Source organism: Sinocyclocheilus rhinocerous, unplaced genomic scaffold (assembly GCF_001515625.1).
Source record: "Sinocyclocheilus rhinocerous isolate Xijiao unplaced genomic scaffold, SAMN03320098_v1.1 scaffold603, whole genome shotgun sequence".
NCBI lineage: Eukaryota > Metazoa > Chordata > Actinopteri > Cypriniformes > Cyprinidae > Sinocyclocheilus > Sinocyclocheilus rhinocerous.
This window is the reverse complement of record NW_015656630.1, coordinates 474,143-494,446: the sequence shown is the minus strand read 5'-3', so window position 1 is coordinate 494,446 and position 20,304 is coordinate 474,143. Positions and strand designations below refer to the sequence as shown.

Genomic DNA, 20,304 nt, shown 5'->3' with positions numbered 1-20,304 from the left:
TTTTGTGTTTTTATAATTTTTATTTATTTATATATATATATATATATATATATATAAATTAATAACGATTATAAAAGCACAAAACAAGTTAACTAAAAATAAAAAATAAATATATTAAATTATAAAAATGAAATAAAAATAATTGAAAAAATATAAAAGCTAATACCTGTTACAGTATAGTGGTCTTGAAGTTCCCTGTCTAGAACCTGAGTGACAGATATCACACCCGTCTCAGGATTAATTGTGAATCCATCCTCTGTCACACCACCGTAAGTCACCAACCCATTAGTGCCTGTAACAAAACATATGTTGCAAATGAGTGGCATCCAGTTATTACAAATAAATTACAAAAAATATATATATATATTATTAAAATATATATAAATAATTTACCTAAATATATTATTTACATTTTATTTAAATATTTTTGAACTTTTTATTTAAAAATATTTTTGGCAGTCAGATGAAATAACATATGGTTTCGCACTGAAAATGGTATGTCAAAACAGATGCATTGCATTGTGGGACACAGTATGTTGTCAAGTGTGCTCTGCAGATTTTGACAAATGTAGTAGATAATGCTGAAAATTAGCATAAAGTGCAGAGTAAATGTAAGGCAAAAACCGCAGTATAATAAGTCTGCCCTTCCATTCTGAGTTAGAAGGTGAACAGGAAGTTGGTGTTTGTGAACAAACTAATTTGAATTTATTGAAATATCCAGGTTCAAACCTTTTCATCTTGGATTTAATACTGGTTTCATTAGTAGTTCATTTTGCTGATTCAGCCGCTGAGTCGTGGTCCACACAAGTGTTAAGCGTGGGCCTAAAGACATACGGGTGCCAGATTGCGTGCAAAGTCAGCGGGCTTTGGCACGAGCACCTGCTTACTCAATTAAAGCTTCCTGAAGAATGTCTTTACAATCTCTCCTTCATACTCTCTCACTGAGCCCAGGGGCTGAGAATGAGTCCCACAAACCCTCCTCAGGAAGCGTTAAAAAAAAACACTGCCCTCACCACAACACAACATAACTGCTTTAACCAGATGGTGAAGTTTTTAGACACAGGTCATGAACATCTAAAAGGTTGGAATACCCCGAAATGTAGGCGATTCTTTTCAGAAGTAAAGGCACATTTAACATGGACTATTGTAGGAATTAATCAACTCACCATGATCCCGGTCTGAGGCTGAGACCTTCAGTATGCTTGTTCCTGCTGGCTGGTTCTCTCTGATTTGGGCTTCAAACTCGCTGCGTTCAAACCATGGTGCTTCATCATTCACATCAATCACCTGGATAGACAGCACCTGAGTGGTGGAATGCTGAGGTATCCCATGATCCTCAGCGACAATGGTGAGGTTGTAGCTCTCCTGTTCCTCACGATCCAGAGGTTTTATATATAATATAATTAATATAATATAATATAATATAATATAAATATTTATATAAATGCAGATTTTTTAAGTTTTAATTTTGCTATGTGCTTGTAATTTTTATTAGTTTTTTATTATTTCTATTTAGCTTTAATTTATTTGTATTTCTGTTTTAGTAAATTTAGTTCAACTGCAACATTTATTTATTATTTACACAGATTATTTATAATATTTAATATAATATAATAATGCATGTGCCAGCTCAGAAAATGCCACTGAGAATAATGGGGGTGCTACGGTTCTCTATATATATTAGAAGTTTTTTAGACAGCACCTGAGTGGTGGAATGCTGGGGTATCCCATGATCCTCAGCGACAATGGTGAGGTTGTAGCTCTCCTGTTCCTCACGATCCAGAGGTTTGAGGATGGAGAGAGAGCCTGGAGAAGAGGGGAAGAGAAAAACATCTGTAAATCTGCTGCAGATGGCCTCCTGATCATTTGTCCTGTGGCCGGAGACGCGTGGCAGAGGTCAGGGAGCTGTTCTTTTTTTTATACTACGCATATTTGTAATATTTCATTATGTACACACATGCCAGACACCATCATAAAGCTTTTCTTGAATGTGGCTGGGCAAGTCGGTTGCTCTGCTGAGGTTAGAAGTTCATTTGTGACTTAAAATAGCCCACCACAACTAATACTGCTGAGTTTCACCTTTAGAAAAAGTACCATATTGACGGTATACAGCATAATATTGAATGATACCATGATATTACCAGTACATTATTTAAAAAAACATGGTATTACCCAGGGGGACAAAGTTAGCTGGAGGGTTAGCTAGCTTAGGATGCTGTAACTACTGTACACTATTATGTGAATAAAAAGAATGTTTCTCCATTAATGGCCACTTAAAAATGGTCAATATTTTTCCAGCAAGCAATATAAATTGCAAAAAAAAAAAAGTATTATTAAATATAATATAATATAATATAATGTAATATAATATAATAATATATAACATAATTATTTATGTGTTTATGTGCTTGTAATTTTTATTAGTTTTTTATTATTTCTATTTAGCTTTAATTTATTTGTATTTCTGTTTTAGTAAATTTAGTTCAACTGCAACATTTATTTATTATTTACATTAATTATTATATATATTTAATATAATATAATAATGCATGTGCCAGCTCAGAAAATGCCACTGAGAATAATGGGGGTGCTACGGTTCTCTATATATATTAGAAGTTTTTCGCTTTATTTATCATAAAACTCATTCATTCATTCATTCATTCATTTATTCATTCATTCATGCATGCATGCTTCAGGGGCTAATTCATCTTTGCTGGTCCTATGTGAACTTAAAATTGCTCATACAACATAGAAGTCAAACACAATATCCATAACTATAGTCTGACATTCATCTTAGCTTTATTCATCCTGTTTTTCTCCTCAGTTTAGCTCCTCCACTCTCTATACGGAATTTGAGAATGTCGTTTTTGCTGACTTTCTGGTATGAAGACCAGAGCAGAAAGTTGTTGTCACGGATCCATTTTGAACCTTTCCAGCTATACCTCTCTGCAATGCTGTCATCAACAAGACCCCAGGCGAGGGTCACTCAGGATAAACACACCCCTGCGGTCGATATGGCAGCCTGACTGCTTGCTGACTGCGAAATATTATTGTGTCTTTGTGAAAAGTCTGTGTGCGGCCTCCTTTTTTTATTTATAGTCCACCAAACACACTCTAGTTTTAAACACATCATTGAGATGTTTGAGCTGGCTTCTGCTTCTGAGTACGGTGGCTCTGGTTTTGTGCTTAACATCCATCTCTAGACCTAAAGAGTTTGAAGACTTTCTCCTCAGTGTCTGGCTAATATCAGCTGTGACTTTATCGTGCGCTTTAAACCAACTTTAATATATATAGTATATAGTATACGGCTGATTTAGAACAGAAATAAAACACTAACCTACAATATAAACCATTCGACAATAATGGAAGGAAAATCGACTACAGCTGTTTAGTCGATTAGGTGACTTTGTCTATTTAATCTAATTTTGCGTGAGCTGTAAATGGACGTCTTCTTGGATAATGGGAGAAATTTCAAACTAATAAATGCATACTTCCAGCGCCAAATCAAAGAGGTGCGGTCGACAGGCCAAAATAAAACTGCGCTCTCATGAATAACCGTTGAAGAAAATGACCCGTTCTGCTAAATTGCTTCTGGATTTGAGTGAACGGCCCATAAAGCAGCGTGGTGTGAGAAAGAGATGTTTTTTAAATAGAGCGAAGTAATGAGTCTTACCACTGTTCAGGCTGAGGCCGAACCGCCCCGCTGTGTTTCCTGACTGGATCCTGTAGGACACTCGGCCGTTTTCTCCCTGGTCTGCATCCCGGGCCATGACGTAAAGCAGCACAAAGCCCACCGGCTGGTCCTCCATCACACTAACAGCAGTCGGGGAGCTAAAGATCGGAGCGTTGTCGTTCTCATCGGTGACGAACACTCGTGCCGTCACCGATCCCCAGAGTCTCTGATTGGGATCCGAGGCTGAATCCGTGGCATGGACCACCAGGAACAGGCTGGAGGTCTCCTCACGGTCCAGCTCTCGGCCCAGTTTTAAGACTCCTGTGACAGGATCAAGACTAAAAAGATCTGGGATGTCAGGCCACCGCTGTTGGATAGAATAACGTATCTCGCTGTTGGGTCCACTACCATCTTTATCAGTCGCCTGGAAGGTGTAAACGGAGGAACCGGCTTGTATGTTCTCAGGAATAACAATGGTGACTGGATCTTCTGGAAACTCTGGTGCGTGGTCATTACTGTCCTGCACGTTGATTTCTAACTGAACCATGTGAGTGCTTGGATAGGCCTTGGAGAGATCGTCCACCTCGATCTGGAGAGTATACCGTGACCCTTTTTCATAGTCCAGCTCTCTAGCCAAGTACACATCTCCTGTGAGACGGTCAACCATAAAGGTTCCTTCATGATCTGTGCCTCCCACTACAAGGTAGGTCACCTGACCGTTTGAGGTCACTTCACTCTGGTCATGTGATCTAACTGAGCCAATAACAGAGCCAGGCTTGGCTCCCTCCACTGAGTTGAGCATCATGGATAGAGTGTTGGGTTTTGGAGGAGTCCTTGTGGAGCCAGTGACCTACAGATTGGGAAGATTTCAGAAGACATGCTAGTTATATTTTAAGTTCAACTTGTATATTTTACAAAACGCCTCCTTGAACTATGAAACTTTCCATACAATTGACAAAAAGTGTCAGTAAAGACATTTATAATGTTAGAGAAGATTTCTACTTCAAATAAATGCATCAAAGAATCCTAAAAAAACCTATCATTTTACCACAAAATATTAAGCAGCACAACTGTTTTCGACATTGATAATAATAAGAAATGTTTCTTGAGACCAAGGGCCAGATTTACTAAACAGGACAAATTAGAGTTAGAGCGCAATTCCATAAAAGCGCGATGGGATGGGACATTTCTGCGGGTGATTTACTAGCAATGTGCACATTAAAGAATCATTTCCATAATGACCAGCGCAATCTACTAAGAGCAGCACAAATTACCGCCTGCCTTTTTTGGCCGTTAAATAATGCCACAAATACCAGTAATTTGACGAGAACAAACTTTAGTAAATCGCGTTTCGTGAGTCATTTTAATACTCTCCTCTCATAAATTTTGTGTCTGGAAGGGAAACTCTTACAAATGCATATTCAATAAGGTCAGGCACAAAAATAACTGTGTCCATGCCTTTTCAGTGCTAATTCTTACTGTGCGTCTTCAGTAAATCCTGACAGTACTATTTTAACGCCAAAAGATAGTTTGCTCAAGCTGTTAGTAAATGTGGCTCCATATCAGTATATTAGAATGATTTCTGAAGGATCATGTGACATTGAAGACTGGAGTAAATTCAGCTTTGCTCTTACAAATAAAATAAAATAAAATAAAAGTAAAGTAAAGTAAAGTAAAGTAAAGTAAAGTAAAGTAAAGTAAAGTAAAGTTAAGTTAAGTTAAGTTAGGTTAAATAAAAAACAGTTCTTTTGAATTATAACTATATTTCATAATGTTACTGTTTTACTGTATTTTTATAAATGCAGCCTTGGTTACCATAAAAGACTTCTTTCAATACCGAAAGAATAAAATGGAGTGAACCTGCCACATTAAAGGTACGTGATATAATTTCCCAAGTCCTTGAAGTACAGTAAAAGCTGGAAAATGGTTGACAGGTGAAGCCTTTCATACTAATATCCCCATGGAAAAAACAAAACTACATGCATACCGGATCACAGGAAGGAAAGCAACAGAAGGATTGACGCTGATCCATTCCTGGGCTCTCTTTTAGGTGCAAAGAACCCTGGACTTTCAAAATGAAGCTGGCATTACTGATGGTATGTAAAATATTATCTTGAGATTGCTACGGTGCAAGGTTCTGTGGTGCGAGCATATCGGCGTTAGCGCTACCGAGGTTTGCAGCTTTCCGTTTGATCATGGGGAACCACAGCTGGGCCTCATCAGAGCCATCTGGGAACACTTGATTCAAAGGTGCATTCTCCCTCTGTCTCCCTCACTCTCATCTTCCCCATACAAACAGGGAGAACAGAAATCGCATGCAACCGCACACTCTACAATTAGCCTCCAATTCCCTTTTTGAAATCACATCTGTAAAAGCACTAAAGATATTTCGCTACAAAAGAGAACTGGCAAGAATCATTCTGTAGAGAACAAACTCTTTAGAATATGTATTCTTTACGTTGGAATGAAAAGCCATGAAAATTATCCTATTGTCAAAGATATAGTTTGACATGTCTGATTGACGCAGTTCCATGCTGAGCATTGGGATTAATACAGGGGTTTGGGTTACAGTATGTTCCTCTGGAGCAGGAAATAATCCTGGGAGTTTTGAGGTGTTTGTGTTTGCATAGGCAAGGCAAGGCAAGGCAAGTTTATTTGTATAGCACATTTCATACACAATGGTAATTCAAAGTGCTTTACATAAAAGAAAAGAAAAAAAAAAATAATCACAACAATAAAACAAGGAATTTAAAAACATTGAAAATGATTAAAACAATTGATTTAAGAAGTTTAAAATGAATTTAAGAAAACGATTATACATAGAATATAGTGCAATCAGTTCGGACATCGCACAGTGCTCATTCAATGAATGCACAGCTAAACAGATGAGTTTTGAGTCTGCATTTAAATGTGACTAATGTTTTAGCACATCTGATCTCTTCTGGAAGCTGATTCCAACTGCGGGCGGCATAATAACTAAAAGCAGACTCCCCTTGTTTTGTGTGAACCCTTGGTATTTCTAACTGACTTGATCCTAATGATCTGAGTGGTCTGTTAGGTTTATATTCAGTGAACATATCTGCTATGTATTTAGGTCCTAGGCCATTGAGTGATTTATAAACGAGTAAAAGTACTTTAAAATCAATCCTAAATATAACTAGACAGGAGCTGGCCTCTGGGCCACAGCTCATTTTTCCTGCTTGAAAAATGATACCACAGCTCAGGGGACTGTAAGCATGATAATCGTTTGGCACAGTGAAAGACAGCTTGTCCATATTGGTGCTCATGCAGCAGGATTTTAAGATTTTGGCAGATTAACTAAAAAAATTAATTAAGGGCAGTCATTTGACTTGAAGCAACCAGCCAAAACATGCTAAAAACACTACAGGCACATAATTGGAAACCACACACAACAATTCTCGGAAAGTTTTGCACAGGCAGAAAAGGATAAGATAAGATAAGATAAGATAAGATAAGATAAGATAATGGCTGCTTGATGCTACACAAATATGGTTAAATGTGAGCTATCGGCCTCGCTTAGTTTTTAACTATAGAGACTCTAAAAAGGAGAAATTATGAGGGAGAGGGAGGGATTGTGGCATGACGCAAGCCAGATTCAAACCTGCATCTCCTGCATGAGCACCAAATTCCAACATGTATCCTAACCACTAGGCCATGGGTCTGACATACCTCCCGTGTTTCTAACATAGAAAGTGAAGTTTTAAAATGTGCCTGGACAATCTCACCTGTATAAGTAAGGCAGCTGAAGAGCTCTGAGACGGAGCTCCACGGTCCGTGGCAGTGATGGTGAAGCTGTACTCTGCTTTTTCAGCTCGCCTCAGGGGGGACGAGGAACGCAGCTCTCCGGTGTTTGGGTTCAAGGAGAAACGTTCCGCTCTGGAGCCTTAAAAAGCAAGGACAAATGGAAGCATAAATATAGACAAATATGGTAGTATAATTATCCGTACAATACATCACATTGGGCGCAAAGATAACTGTAAGGACATATGTTTACGTTTTGCAGTTTTACCTTTTTGCAATAACATCCTCTGGCAATAAGAAGACCCAAAACTAGACTTTTGCTTACCTGATAATGAGTAGAAAATAGTGCCATTCTCTCCCTCATCTGGGTCTTTGGCGTGTAGAGTTCCTAATAAAGAACCGGCAGGAAGACCCTCCTGAACCTGGAAAACATCAAACAAGTTTTAAACAACACAGTCTGGCTGCTTATACTTGATACAAACAACTTCAAGAGCGGGAACGTATCCAAGGTCACATAAACAATTTTTGAAAGATATTATGTACAGACGTAATGACGTTTTTATGATGTGTAAACTGTGCTTTAATAAACACAAGCACCTATGTTATGACACATTGATTTAAGGCTTTAAATATAGTCTGTGCCAGTCCGTTTCTTGCCTGAATGAGAATCTCCCTGCCAGGCTGTGTGTGGCTGAACGCTGGCGCGTTGTCGTTCTCATCCAGCACCGTGATATGGGCTGTTCCAGTGGCACTACGTGGAGGAGTACCACCGTCCTGAACCACCACGATGAGCTGATAACTGGACTGATGCTCACGGTCCAGAGCCGCTCTGGTACTGATTTCACCTACACGTGAAATGTTTGAGTCAGTCAGAATACTCAGTCTGCTGCAATTGATTTTTAGTGTAGTTATTGTACAAAATAAAATTATAAAAAACTAAACTAAAATGATTAAAAAAAAACATTTTCTTATAAAGCTAAAATAAATATAAATATATTATATTATAGTATTTATAAATGTAAATATTTGTCTTGGCAGCTAACTGAAATAAAATCGAACTACAATTAGTTTGAAGTACTAAAATCATTAAAAAAGAAATAAAAATGAATGAAATATAAATATAAATACTAAAAAACAACAACTAAATACTAAAAATAAAAATGACAAAAGCATATTACATAATAACTGAAAAACTCAAAATATAAAATATTCAACATTTAAAACATTTAAAATATCAATAAAAACTATAAGAGTATACAGTATGTAAATAATACTAAAATAATACTTGATTTTTGAAGACCTTAGTTGCACTGAGTTGATGGTCAAAAGTTTAGACTAGAGTCTACAGAGGGCTTTTCAACCATGCCCAGAAGGTAATGTTTTATAAACAAAAGAAAACAAAACAAAAAACAAAAAACACTGTTTCTAAAACTGGAATCTTTCCTGTTTGATATAATAATCGTAATTATTTTATTTAGTTTATTGATAGGCATAGTTTTGTTTTTCTACATAGGAAATACATTTAACAGTACTTTTAACGGTGGGTAGAAAAAAATAACATATATTTTCCCCATTTTTCACACTATAAATGGGTCTCACACTATAAATAGCTGCCTTTTTAGGAAACAAATCTGCTGTCAAAAAGCTTGAAAATCCCTCATCTAAAACATTTCCTAAATGTATAAATAACAAATGCCTTTGCAGATTCGGATTGTGTTCCAGCTCACCAGTGTGGGAATTGATTTGGAAGTAGCGGTCCGTGTGGAGTAATCTGTACGTAAGGTGGCTGTTGAGACCAGCGTCGCGGTCGGTAGCAGACACCCTCCCGAAACCAGTTCCCGCAGGCAAGTTCTCTCTCACTGCCAAGAACACCCTCTCCTGAGAGAAACGAGGAGAATTATCATTCTCATCCGTAACGGAAACTCTCACCGTCGCGCTGCCAGTCTTCCCCATCTGGCCGCTTCCAGAAGTGGCGAGCACAGTTAACAGGTAGATATCCTTGGCCTCACGGTCCAAAGCGCTCTTAACAAACAGCCATCCACTGTCCAGGGCAATCCCAAAGCCCGCCGCGTCCCCATCAGGCCGGAGACGGTATGCCAGTGTGGAAGATGGTGTAGAGCCTTTGGACGACCCTCCATTTCCATTGGGGTCTCTACTGAGTGCCCGGACCTGTAAGAAGTTGGTGTTGAGTGGTGTGTTCTCCTTCAGCTCCACACGGTACGTCATTGTGTCAAACACAGGACCCTGGTCGTTCTCCGCCTGGATGTGGACCACCAGGCTGAACGTAGCGCTGAGCTGAGGCACGCCGCTGTCTTTCGCGATCACTTGAAGGTCGTAACGCGGTACGCTGTCGTATGACAGACTCCCAATTAGCCGGATTTCCCCACTGCTGCGCTCCACCCCAAACGTGCGCTGCCCTCCGGCCGACATCAGGTCAAAGCTCAGCTGTCCGTTAGGGCCGGAGTCGCGGTCCTCCGCCTGCACGCAGTACACCACGGTACCCATTTTTGTGGCTTCCGGTAGAAGCAGAGACTCAGAGGATGACGGGAAAAAAATAGGGGCGTTATCGTTCACATCTGCAATGGTGACCCGAACGTGAGTCTCTCCAAAAGCTGGAGGGGAACCGCTGCGCGCTTGAATTTCCAAGTCGAAAAAGGGTCGTGACTCGTGGTCCAGAGGAAGGCTTGTTCTGAGCGCTCCAGCTTCTGGATCGACCATGAAATAGCCATCTGGATCCCCAGCAGAGATAGCGTAGGTGACATCCTTAGAGACTCCTGGAGCGAGAGAGAGATTGGATAAGATTTATAAGCAGTGATTTGGCAGATGATTTAATCTAAAGTGACTTTCTAAACTTATTACAAGGACAGTTTTCTTGGAGAAACGCAAGGTGGTGATTCATGGATCATCCCTCGAGTCATCCAAACCTGCAACATTTTGGTTATAAACTAGTGCTGTAAAAAATCGATTAATCACGATTAATTGCATCCAAAATAAACGTTTGTGTTTACATAATATATGTGTGTGTGTGTGTACTGTGTATATTTACATGTATATATAAATACATAAAAATATATATGTATATATTTAAGTAATATGTACATGTACATATTCAATCATATTTATGTATTATTTATATTATGTATAAATATAACTATATATTACATATATTTCTTAAATATATAAATGTATTTGTGTATATTTACATGTACATATAAATCACATTTCCCCAATTATTACTTACTTATTCCCTAATTATTAAAATAATAAAAAAAACACCATAAGTCTATAGCAAAACTCAACATTTACATTTTTCATACTGTACATTATAATGGTGTGATGCCAAAAATCACTTTAATAACTTTAAAATTAGTGTTTTAGTTCAAATGTATTTAGATAAAATACTATCGAATTTTAATAATGGCCATTTATTAGTTATCAGCCATACTTGAATATAATTATCGGCTTATCAGTATCAGCCAGAATTGTAATATCAGTGCATCCCTAGTACAGACAGGTACATCCTATAGAATTCTCCATTATTTTTCATTAAACATCCCTACGATATGTCTGTGCTATCAGAAAATATACATCAACAAATAATAATTTCCAGCAACATGAGGTAGAGTGGAATCAGTGATGGATGTGACTGTTTAATGAGGTTCACGCTGCAGCTGCTGCTCTATTTGCACAACTGGCTCAGCGAGAGTGAAAATATTCCCTATCAGGCTTTTCAGCACCCTTGACTGTCTCACAGCCTCAGAGAGCCGCAGCACTGAGGTTAGCAAAGCTATGCGAAAGTATGCAGCAACACATGGATACTTATTTTAGTTTATTTTTAGACAATATAACGGTAATTCCAAGAAGACGTAACATGGAAAAAGCTGAAACTAACCATTCCTGCCGCTGGCCCTCACTACGCCAACCTCAGTACCCCGGAGCACGTCCTCAAACACGGTGAAGAAGTACTGCGCCTGCTCGAACACCGGCGGCGCCACTGAGCCGGCCACAACGCTGATGTTCACTCTGGCATTGACAGGTGCTGTGAGACCGCCTCCGTCCCGTGCTGTGATCACCATGGTGATGACAGAGTTGGCCTTTCCATGCAGCGAGCGTGACAGAGAGATCACACCTAACAGAGAAAAAATGCAGTGGGAATGGAATTAAACGAGATATACGATTAAGCCGGAAGACTGTGAGAATTAAAGACGAGGATACGGATGAGCAAATTTGCTCTGCCTTTTTTCAACCTGACGCAAACGTGCTCATAATATTTAGTGCTCCTTAAAGAAAGTCATAAGGGCTTTTCAAAGTCAAACAAAATTTTGGGGTGAATGATTCCCTAAATATAAACGTTCATTTATATATAACTTAAATAATACATATATTATTTAATATAAAAGTTTAATATAAATTTAATATAAAAGTCACATCAATTTATCACTTATATATGTATGCATGTATGTTTGTATGTAGATAGATAGATAGATAGATAGATAGATTGATGGCAAGAAAAATGTATAAAAACTATATACACATATATACACTATATATACATATTTAGAAACAAATCTATCTATCTATCTATCTATCTATCTCTCTCTCTCTCTCTCTCTCTCTCTATATATATATATATGTATAATCATTTAATAGTTTAATTAATTGAAATACCTGTGTCTTTGTTGAGGGTAAAGAAATTGGATCCTCCGTCAGGTACATTTTTAGAAAAAAAAAAATAATAAAAATGAGAAGAACACAAAAGAAATGACCAAAAAGCCAAATACCTAAATATCTAATTTAATAATTGAAATACCTGTGTCCTTGTTGAGGGTAAAGAAATTGGATCCTCCATCAAGGACAGTGTGATATGTCACTTTACCATTTGCACCAGCATCTGGGTCGTGGGCCGTTACCCTGACAACGGAGGTCCCGGGCGTGCTCTGTGTGCTCAAGCTGACGGCATAGTTCACAGGGTAGAATGTCGGTCTGTTGTCATTAATGTCCACCAGTGACACCTTCACAGAGGCCGAGGATGTAAGGCCTCCCTGCGGGAAAAGATCATATCGATGATAACGACGACAGGACTGTAGATACTGTCACACTACTGTCTAATCTATCTGGATGATTTCTGGTGTGTAATAATGCAGATGAAAACTTCACAGTGGCATATAATTACCTTTCCAGGTTATGAGGGGCCAGTGAGCTGTTGTATGCAGTGTAGTGGGCTGTTCGCTCATCACAGCCAGCATTTTATGGCTGCAGTAATAATTGAAATGGGAAACAAAGCGGGCCGCTGCTAGCAGCTTATAAAGGGAAATAGCGTGAGTGTGTGTGTGTGTACAGCAATGTGCCCCTGGGACACTGTGCTTTATTGCATTTTCATTTACACAGCTCATGATTGTTGTTACTGGCAACTAAGTGAAGACAGGATTGAGCAGGGCATGTGACTGGGCATCTAGGTGCTACATGATAGAAGTAATGGTGTTTTTTTTTTTTAAATCAACCTTTATGCTTCGGAACTGAGTTTTAAAGGGTTTTCGACTCTTAAAGCTGCAGTGTATACATTTCCAAATGAAACAGGTTTCTCAAACACTTAAAAAGCATATTAAATGTATTAATGACCAACAATTTTCCAAGTGGTCTCACACTTTTGGACCCTAACATACAATGTGGGCCTTACAGCAATTTTGTGCGTTGAGTTTAAAATATAATGTATAATGTTGATCACCACAAAAAAAAAACAATCTTGGTGAGACCAGTGAGACCAGTGTTATTTTAGTAATATTTATATACCATTATAGCATTTATGAATATTTTGAATTCACTTTTACTTTTACATCTTTATTTCTCATTTTAATTTTAGTTTTAATAATTTAGTTCTGTGCTTTTGTCAAGTATATAGTTTTTATTATTTTTTTTATTTCTATATACAGTTGCTTTAATTTATTTTTACTTCAGTTTTAGTTTTAGTAATTTTTGTACGTCATCTTTGTTTATTTAAATTTCAATTAGTTGCCAAGGGAACTTCAAAATTTTCATTTAAGTTTAAGTTTTTCATCTTATATTTATGTTTTATTTCTGCTCTATTTAAATATTCTACAGCTACTATTAAAAACAGAAGTGAATGGGGCCTGTGTTAAAATATTTATATCTTATTTAAGCTTTATTTAAAAATACTACAGCTACTATTAAAAAAGAAGTGAATGGGGCCAGTTTTAAAAAACTCATGGTTTCAAAATTGTTGCTAAAAGATGTAAACAATATGCAAGTAATGAGTGTTGACATGATTTTAGTGTGAAAAACATGTACAGTTATTCCCATATTTACAATTTCATTGCCATGACAACATAACACCAAAAACCCTAAAATGACTATAAGAATGAGAACAATTTCATAGCTCAAATAACACTTTTAACAGATGAATGAATGTGTTTTCATAAAATTATAAGCATCACATTTCTGGTCTTAAAACCTCTAAAAATTGGCCCCATTCACTTCCACAGTAAGTACCTCACCATAAAGTTGAATAACATTTTTGGTAACACTTCACTTAAAGCTATTAAGTATAATGCATTATAAACGGTTACTAAAGGGAATAATGCCTTACAATAATTCATTAAGTGCACTGTAATACATTATATCTAGTCGTAAATAATTACAACTGAATTTCAAATGCATAGAATTGAGAAGTGTTATAATGTATTGACTGTGGTTACAATTATTCATGAGATTGCACAATAAGGTACATTACAAGGCATAATTAATGCATTAAAACTACTTTTATAATGAATTACACATAAAGGCTACAAACATTGATTGAGCCCAGAATATTCCTGTATGAGGCAGGTACAAACTCATTCCCTCACCCCATCCGTTGCAGTGACAGTGAAGTCGAAACTCTCCGATCCCTCGTCTCGATCCAGAGCCACACTGGTGCAGATCTGTCCAGTCTCCTTATTGATGGTGAACTGGCTGGGAGGAGCGCTAGCGAGCCCGGATCCAATCGAGTACGTAATGGCCCCAAACGACCCTCCATCTGCATCGTCTGCTTTTACCTGTGGAGCCCAAACACAGAGAACATTGTCAGAATTATGGTCGACTGACGTCATAAACCTTCGTCTCCAGAGAGTACAAGAAGATCAGATTTAGAGGTCTTAATATGTTTTCATTAAAATAATTAATCAATAATGCTGAGACTTCAGTGCAGCCCCATTAAATAACCAAGACACTCCAGACATAAATCCCCATCCCTTTGTATTTTCTTTCCCTCTGTCCTCTAGCTGATTGTACCATGGATTTACTGCCAGCCGGTCTGTTCTTGGCCGCACCTGTCTCATCAATCTCTCACAGTGGAGTGGGAAAACAAGAGAAGACAGAGAGAGAGCAGCAGGGATGAAAAGTGTCTCCACTCTACGACTCACAATCCCTGCCCTTGAATGCCTGGGTGAATGTCTATGGAAAGAGGGCCACTCTTGCTGAGAGATGGAGACTCTAGAGAGTAATGAGGTGGAGGTAACTCAGCATTAGCTTCTCGTGGTGAAGGACGCCACGACTGATACAAGCGGAAAAATCTGGCCTTGTGTTCGGGAATGGCTTTGGCCAATTTACGGTGACATTAATGTGAGGACAGAAGCGTAGAGTCCTCAAATGCATACCATATGCAGCCATACAATACTGAAAACACTGTTTTCATGAGGGACAAATGTTACTGAGAGAATTCGTCGTATTCTCAGGAGATTCCAGGGACTGTTGCTGCAGGCTAGGAAAGGGAAAAATGTCTTGGATCTCTTTCCTCTATGCTTCCACAAATCATAAAAGCCTTTGTTTGTCTGGGCATGTTGCCCTCTCTGTGCGCTGGTTTCTGTACAGCACCTCAATGATATGTTGGTGATATGACCAACTTAAAGGGTGGAAAGTAAGGAAAATGTGTAAGAGATGGTCTGGATCGGGACAAACTTTTTTTTTTGGGGGGGTGCAAAGGAAGGAGTCAAAAGTAACTTAATGAAATATACTGCCATCCAAAAGTTTGGTGTCATTAATTTATATTTATATTCTGCAAGTGTGTATTAAATTTATCAAAACTGAAAGTAACAACTTTTACACTGTTACAAAAAAAAAGAACTATTATAAATAAATGTTCTTCTGAAAGTTTTATTAATTACAAAATCCTGAAAAAGGAAACACTGTTTTCACAATAAATAAATAAATAAAATAAGCAGCAAAATAGATTTAAACTTACAATAATATGAAATGCTTTCAACTGATAATAATAAGAAATGTTTCTTGAGCATCAAATCAGCATATTAAAATAATTTCTGAAGGATCATGTGACACTGAAGACTGGACTAATGATGCTGAAAATTCAGCTTTATCATCACAGGAAAAAGTTACATCTAAAAATATATAATAATAGAGTTATTTTGAATTGTAATATTTCATAGTATTACACTTTTTATTTATATCTTATATATATATATATATATATTTATGTCAGTGTTGGATTTTTAGAAAAACTCATGTAATTTTTGGATGAGATCAGGTTAAATTCATACTAACTGAACACACCAGGAGAAATTTCTCTCAATTTGCGTTTTCCTACCAAAATCTTTGCTAACAGTTCATATATAATCATTAAGAAGATATTAAGTAAGGGATAATATACACTCAGCTGGCCATTATCACAATATAAACCCAGACAGGGGGATCAGGAGCCTCGTATCACCCTCAAGGGGTTTATTTAGCGATAATGACCGTCTGACTGTGCGTTATCCTCCTTATTACACAGCTACTTATCAAATAAGTAAACAAATGCAATGAAACATTGACATAATTTCATTATTTAGAAGAAAGAGACTGCAGAATGATACAAGAGACATAAAATGTGGTCGCCTGGCAAAACAGACAATTATAGTTTAATGGCCATTATACAGAAAATATTTGACTGCAGAATGCAGCAAGTGACCAGTCAGAATCAAGCATTCCAGAGAGCCATGAAATGCAGAATTATGGTTTATGAAAATTGCTGTTTTGAAGCTAGTAAATCAGCTGAACTCATGATACAGTTAAAAGAAACTGCAATCACATTTTTTCACACACCACCACAGATATTCTTCATATTGTCACGGCCGTATAACTGCAGCTGTACAGCTGATTCACATTACAGTCCTGACATGGTAAAGCAGAGGAGAGAAGCCATACAGGACTCGGGAATCTCAGGCCCTCACTCAACACGGCGCCTGCTACCGGAAAGGTTCAGGTCACGACCCCTCAACTCTGCTTAATGCAGTGACCTCTCGCCCACCACGACGCACTCTGTAAACAAAATTACTCTGGTGGTCCACAAGCCTTCCCATTCATCAACTCCAGAAAGACCTGAAGACCCTATGCCTGTAACACAACAAAGGGCTCCTTGCAAAACATCAAGGGGAAATGACCTTTGACTCTGCCGAGCCTGCAAATATTTAATACGGTCGACTCTGGAAGAAGTTTCATAACATTGCTTGGTGCCATTTATGAGGATTATAAAAAATCTAAAAGATCTAGAGGATGTGAAATCTGGCCAAAAAAGCAAAGTCAGGCAACTATTCTTTATAGATACTGATGTTTTTTTTTTGTTTTTTTTTCAATATTCATCCCAATAATAATATTTTGTGAAAACAGGAAGTATAAAGGCTGCAAGATGACTGTCCTGTTCAGTTGTCAGCTGTTACCAAAATCCTCAGTAAATCTCATTCTGGTTACTATGAAATGTATAAATTGCATAAAATGTCAAATGTATAAATTGACAAATATTTCAATATTTATTATGATGGTTTTTGTTGTACTGCATTTTAATTTTTTTTAAATAAATGGATTTAAATAAAAAACAAAATAAAATATAAAAACTTGCAAAAATGTTGCAAAACCCTCATTACTAAAACTTTAGATCTATAAAAAAATTATAGATCAAGATATATATATATATAGACAAACTGATTTAAATTAAAACATTCTCATTAATTATAATGTAGTTTTTATTACTAAAACTAATATAAATAGCAAAGTATTTATAATTTTTTTGTTGTACTGCAAAAATATAATTTGTTTAAATAAATAGATGTTAATAAAAATACAAATAAAAACCATTCGTGCAATGCACAAAGTATTTATATATGACAAGATACAGTTTTGTTATACTACCTTTAAAATTATTTAAATAAATACATTTAAATAAAAATAAAATAAACTCTAATTCATTTTACCATAATGCAAATATCTTATTTCTATAAAAAAATATAAATTCTAAAATATTTATACATTACCTTTGAGAATGATGAGAATTACAAAAAAGGTCAAAAGAAAAACATCTGGATGCATTATGGTAATAAGAATGGGATTTCTTTTCCTTTTATTCTTTTTTGCATTACAGTTGCATCTCAGCTTGATATTGGAATGGAAAAGCAAGCCACTTGTCTTTAAAATCTGAAATGGGAAAACTTAAGGTGCAATTATTACAAATCAAAATCAAAACACCTGCTCAGAGAATGCTGTCCACATTTCACAATACATTCATGCACTTTATGTACCGTTCTGGAACGCCGTAGCAGCTTGCTGTGGTGTTCTGGTATAACGGGAATACTTCAAGTGTGCAGTGATAGACCAACAGGTGAATTTCTGCTGTGACTGATGTGTCCTGAGGAGCCCGACAGTGATGGAGCCAGATCTCAGTCCAAGTGAGAGCACGGCTGCTCAAGCTCTGCTCTGCAGTGGTCAACGCTTTTCCATCTGTTTTTCCCATTACCGCTGTTATTTCCTGTTGGGATTACGTGTGGTGAAATACTAGCTTTCTGACAAATCAAAGCCCCATGTTTGCCTGTGTTCTTGGGATATTTGGGTAAAGTGGGTGGGATTAAGCACCTGCAATAATGACTCGTCCTGGGACGCTGTGCTAGCCAGGCCTCGCTCTCAGGACGCTGATAGAAATGACAAGTCTAGCCCACCTGGTGAGTATGACCTCTACACTACCCCATTTTTCAGAGCAGACTAGAGCCAATCATTTATACTGTATTAAAGAATTAGAAAAAAAAGGAATAAGATTTAAACATCAAGAGAGACTGTGGTTAAGCTGTGGATGATTGGATCAGGTGTGTGTGGTAATGGGGCATGAGGGTTCAGAGGGCTGAACAGAATGTGTATGTTTGAGAGGTTGGGAGGGTGGCACAAATCTCAAACTGATATGAGACGAAGTCTCCTTCGTTAAACAAGGTGCAGGTGAAAAAAGCATTAAGGGGCCCGGTAAGGAGCCGGGCCCTCTGGGTGCTGAGGGGTTTAGGTCTTATCTTCAGGGAATGAGTTGATAATGAAAGCACATCCATTGTTCACACTCTCTGACACTGCACAAAATCTGCATGTAATTTGGTGGGACATGTTTGCTCTCCTATATAGATATTTATTTTCTTATAAATGAAACTACTAAATAAATAAATACATTTATAAAAAAAAGAACATTATCAAAGGTTGTCAATAATAGAATGCATAATTTATATGATTTATTTATTATTTAACTATGGAATTGTTTATAAACAATGAATTAAGATGTATTAAATTCACATTTATTAACAATTAACAACTACAAACAATTAAATAAACAAATTATATAATATGTATAATAATGTATAACGTATGTGATTTATTTAGTTTTAATATTATCAATTATGCAATTTTTAATAAATTAAATAAATGATATATATTTATATAATGTATCATTTATATGATTATTTTTATTATTTAATTGTGTAATTGTTAATTATATATAAATTAAATAAATATATATATACACACACAATACAATTAACAATAAATAATAATATAAACAAATAATTTAATAATAAATAATAATATACACATGAAATTGTATATTTTTATTTATTGATTTAATTATTTGGCAAATATCCATAAATAGAGTTTGCACGCTTCACAAGAGACAAAAAGAAGGTCAGTGAGTCTGCAGACTGAAAGTGGGCCGTCTAGATTTCCTGCACACTCATCAATAGCAATTAAGTGTAAAGCCATACAGTATTTCTGCACACGTGCAATAATCCATCTTCCATTCTGGCATCAATCAATCTGACAGTCCTGACGAGAGGCAGAATTCCCATCTGCATCATTTCATTCCTTATTCATCAATAAATTAAACGACAGACTCTGAGGGCTTCTCAGCGTCACAAGCAACAAATCACTATCTCCCTACGCTTTTCACAGCAGATCAATACTGTCGAGACACATTCAGCCCACAACTAGCAACTAGAACTTTCAACCACCACTTAGTCTTTCTGTTATTACTGAACTCGACTTGTGTGAAAGCATTGCAATAACTCTGTCTGGATGAAGAGAGACTATCCATTCCCTATCCAAAACTACTTTTGGGACAAACGTTAATAGGACTGAACACCATACGCCATAATTCATCGCTTTCTTAGGTTGCAGACGTCTCAAGAGGCTGATCTCTGCCATAATAACTAACCAGATGAACTCTGATTAAAGGAGCAAATCTGTAATTGAAGGGTTGCGTGTAGTATGATCATGTGGTAGATGTTTTTCATTAAAACCTCTCAAAAACTGGCGCAATAAATAATGAGTCAGGAAACCGCAGTTTCTTATTAGTTAATATTAGTTACATTTATCTTGACCTACATAACTGAATTTATCTCAGCAACTAAAGTGCAATATCTTTTTTCGCCTGGTGCCGCGCCACTGCACCCCATTTTATAAAGTTAAGACCTTGAGAGAAAAAATGACATCCCAGACAAGAAAAAAAAAGCAACTACAAAACACATACAGCAGAATATGTGTGTATTTACGAGGATATTTAGATAGATTTCTAGAACATCTTA

At 36.9% G+C, this 20,304-nt stretch overlaps 1 protein-coding gene across 1 annotated transcript in view; it reads right to left on the bottom strand.

Moving 5' to 3' along the window:
• Positions 1-20,304, bottom strand: part of LOC107720538 (protocadherin-16-like) — a 51,041-nt gene that overhangs the window by 9,433 nt on the left and 21,304 nt on the right. The window contains exons 4-14 of the mRNA XM_016528273.1: positions 14,299-14,487; positions 12,246-12,477; positions 11,328-11,564; positions 9,163-10,209; positions 8,093-8,280; positions 7,761-7,857; positions 7,420-7,577; positions 3,674-4,523; positions 1,703-1,806; positions 1,167-1,302; positions 167-292 (exon numbers count right to left, since the gene is read on the bottom strand). Of these exons, the coding sequence (XP_016383759.1) occupies positions 167-292; positions 1,167-1,302; positions 1,703-1,806; positions 3,674-4,523; positions 7,420-7,577; positions 7,761-7,857; positions 8,093-8,280; positions 9,163-10,209; positions 11,328-11,564; positions 12,246-12,477; positions 14,299-14,487 (3,364 nt within the window). The remainder of the gene's footprint in view (positions 1-166; positions 293-1,166; positions 1,303-1,702; positions 1,807-3,673; positions 4,524-7,419; positions 7,578-7,760; positions 7,858-8,092; positions 8,281-9,162; positions 10,210-11,327; positions 11,565-12,245; positions 12,478-14,298; positions 14,488-20,304) is intronic.